The sequence below is a fragment of the Penaeus monodon genome, chromosome 27, assembly GCF_015228065.2.
Source record: "Penaeus monodon isolate SGIC_2016 chromosome 27, NSTDA_Pmon_1, whole genome shotgun sequence".
Classification (NCBI taxonomy): domain Eukaryota; kingdom Metazoa; phylum Arthropoda; class Malacostraca; order Decapoda; family Penaeidae; genus Penaeus; species Penaeus monodon.
The window spans coordinates 8,659,073-8,660,330 of NC_051412.1; the positions used below are offsets into that span (position 1 = coordinate 8,659,073).

Genomic DNA, 1,258 nt, shown 5'->3' on the forward strand with positions numbered 1-1,258 from the left:
GAATACACACAATTTTACTTTAAACCAATTTAACCCATGACTACATATTTTAGCAGCACATTTATCAGGCTACTCCATAAGACGTAGAAAAATGCAGCTTTAGGAGAATTTTATAGAAAAAGGGTTGAATATGCCACAAAATTTAGCAACCCAGTCTTACGTTTATTTCCTACAAAACTTATATTAGTTTCCCAGTAGCTGAACAAAAGTTCAAAGTTTCAGAACTGCTATTTTGATTGTCTGTAGGAGGGTGGAGAGAAGTTCCCAACTGATGAAAATGGGGAAAAAATTGTATGTGATGTGGATTACATTGAGACCTGGCCAGCTATGGAAGAGGCAGTGGAAGCAGGTCTTGTCAGGTCCATTGGAGTTTCCAATTTTAGCAAGGATCAAATTGAACGTATTCTTCAGATTGCTAAAATAGTGCCTGCCAACAATCAGGTCAGATAGTTTACTTCTTTCCTACTAGATTCTTTAATGTTTGGTAGTATTAAGGATGCAAAAAATAAAATATTATAAACTCTTTAATAATACGAATTGAGTTTTATATAATTTTCATGAGAAATTTCATCTATTTTTTAAACCCCAGCCTTTTGACAGTTTGAGGGCGTTGTTGTCTCTGTATATCAGCACTTTTGGGAAATATATTCATTGACAATAAACTAAAATATAGAAGTAAGGAATAATCAAAACTGAATGCAAGTTGTGTTGATGTAAAACTCATTCCAGATCTTAAAATTTATAGGTTGAGTGCCACCCCTACTTAAATCAAAAGAAGCTTATTGATTACGCAAAAGTAAAAGGGAAATTTCTGTCACTGCCTACAGCCCACTAGGATCTCCAGACAGGTAAGTTTTGGTTCAGCTCTTAAAATCTAAGCCATGTCAATTGAGAAAAGTGGTAGCTTGCAGTCAGTCAAGTTATCTTGATACAGCATCTGCTTTTAAAAACAAGCAGGCTGATTTCACAACTACTTTGGTATGAATGGAATACATTGAATATAAACTAGGCTATCTGGTACTATTTGGTATCTTTCTTCCAGCTTCTTCTCTGGAGAGAGACACCTCACACTCTTCTTATATCTCATTTTACCCCTCATGTCAAGTTCAAGTTTTTAAAATGCCTACCACCAAATTTTTGTTAAAAATTTTGCACCTCTGGTCACAAATGTCAGGTTCAATTTTCCTGATACAAAATAAAAAATTATTCATAATAAATTATTATTGCCAGTCTATGAAGATCAATTCTAATGCAAATT

At 33.9% G+C, this 1,258-nt stretch overlaps 1 protein-coding gene across 1 annotated transcript in view; it reads left to right on the forward strand.

Moving 5' to 3' along the window:
- Window positions 1-295: 295 nt before the first annotated feature.
- Window positions 296-1,258, forward strand: part of LOC119590560 (aldo-keto reductase family 1 member B1-like) — a gene marked incomplete at its 5' end in the record, with an annotated part of 27,721 nt that continues 26,758 nt past the window's right edge. Inside the window, 3 exon segments of the mRNA XM_037939223.1 lie at window positions 296-441; window positions 746-805; window positions 808-848. Of these exon segments, the coding sequence (XP_037795151.1) occupies window positions 296-441; window positions 746-805; window positions 808-848 (247 nt within the window).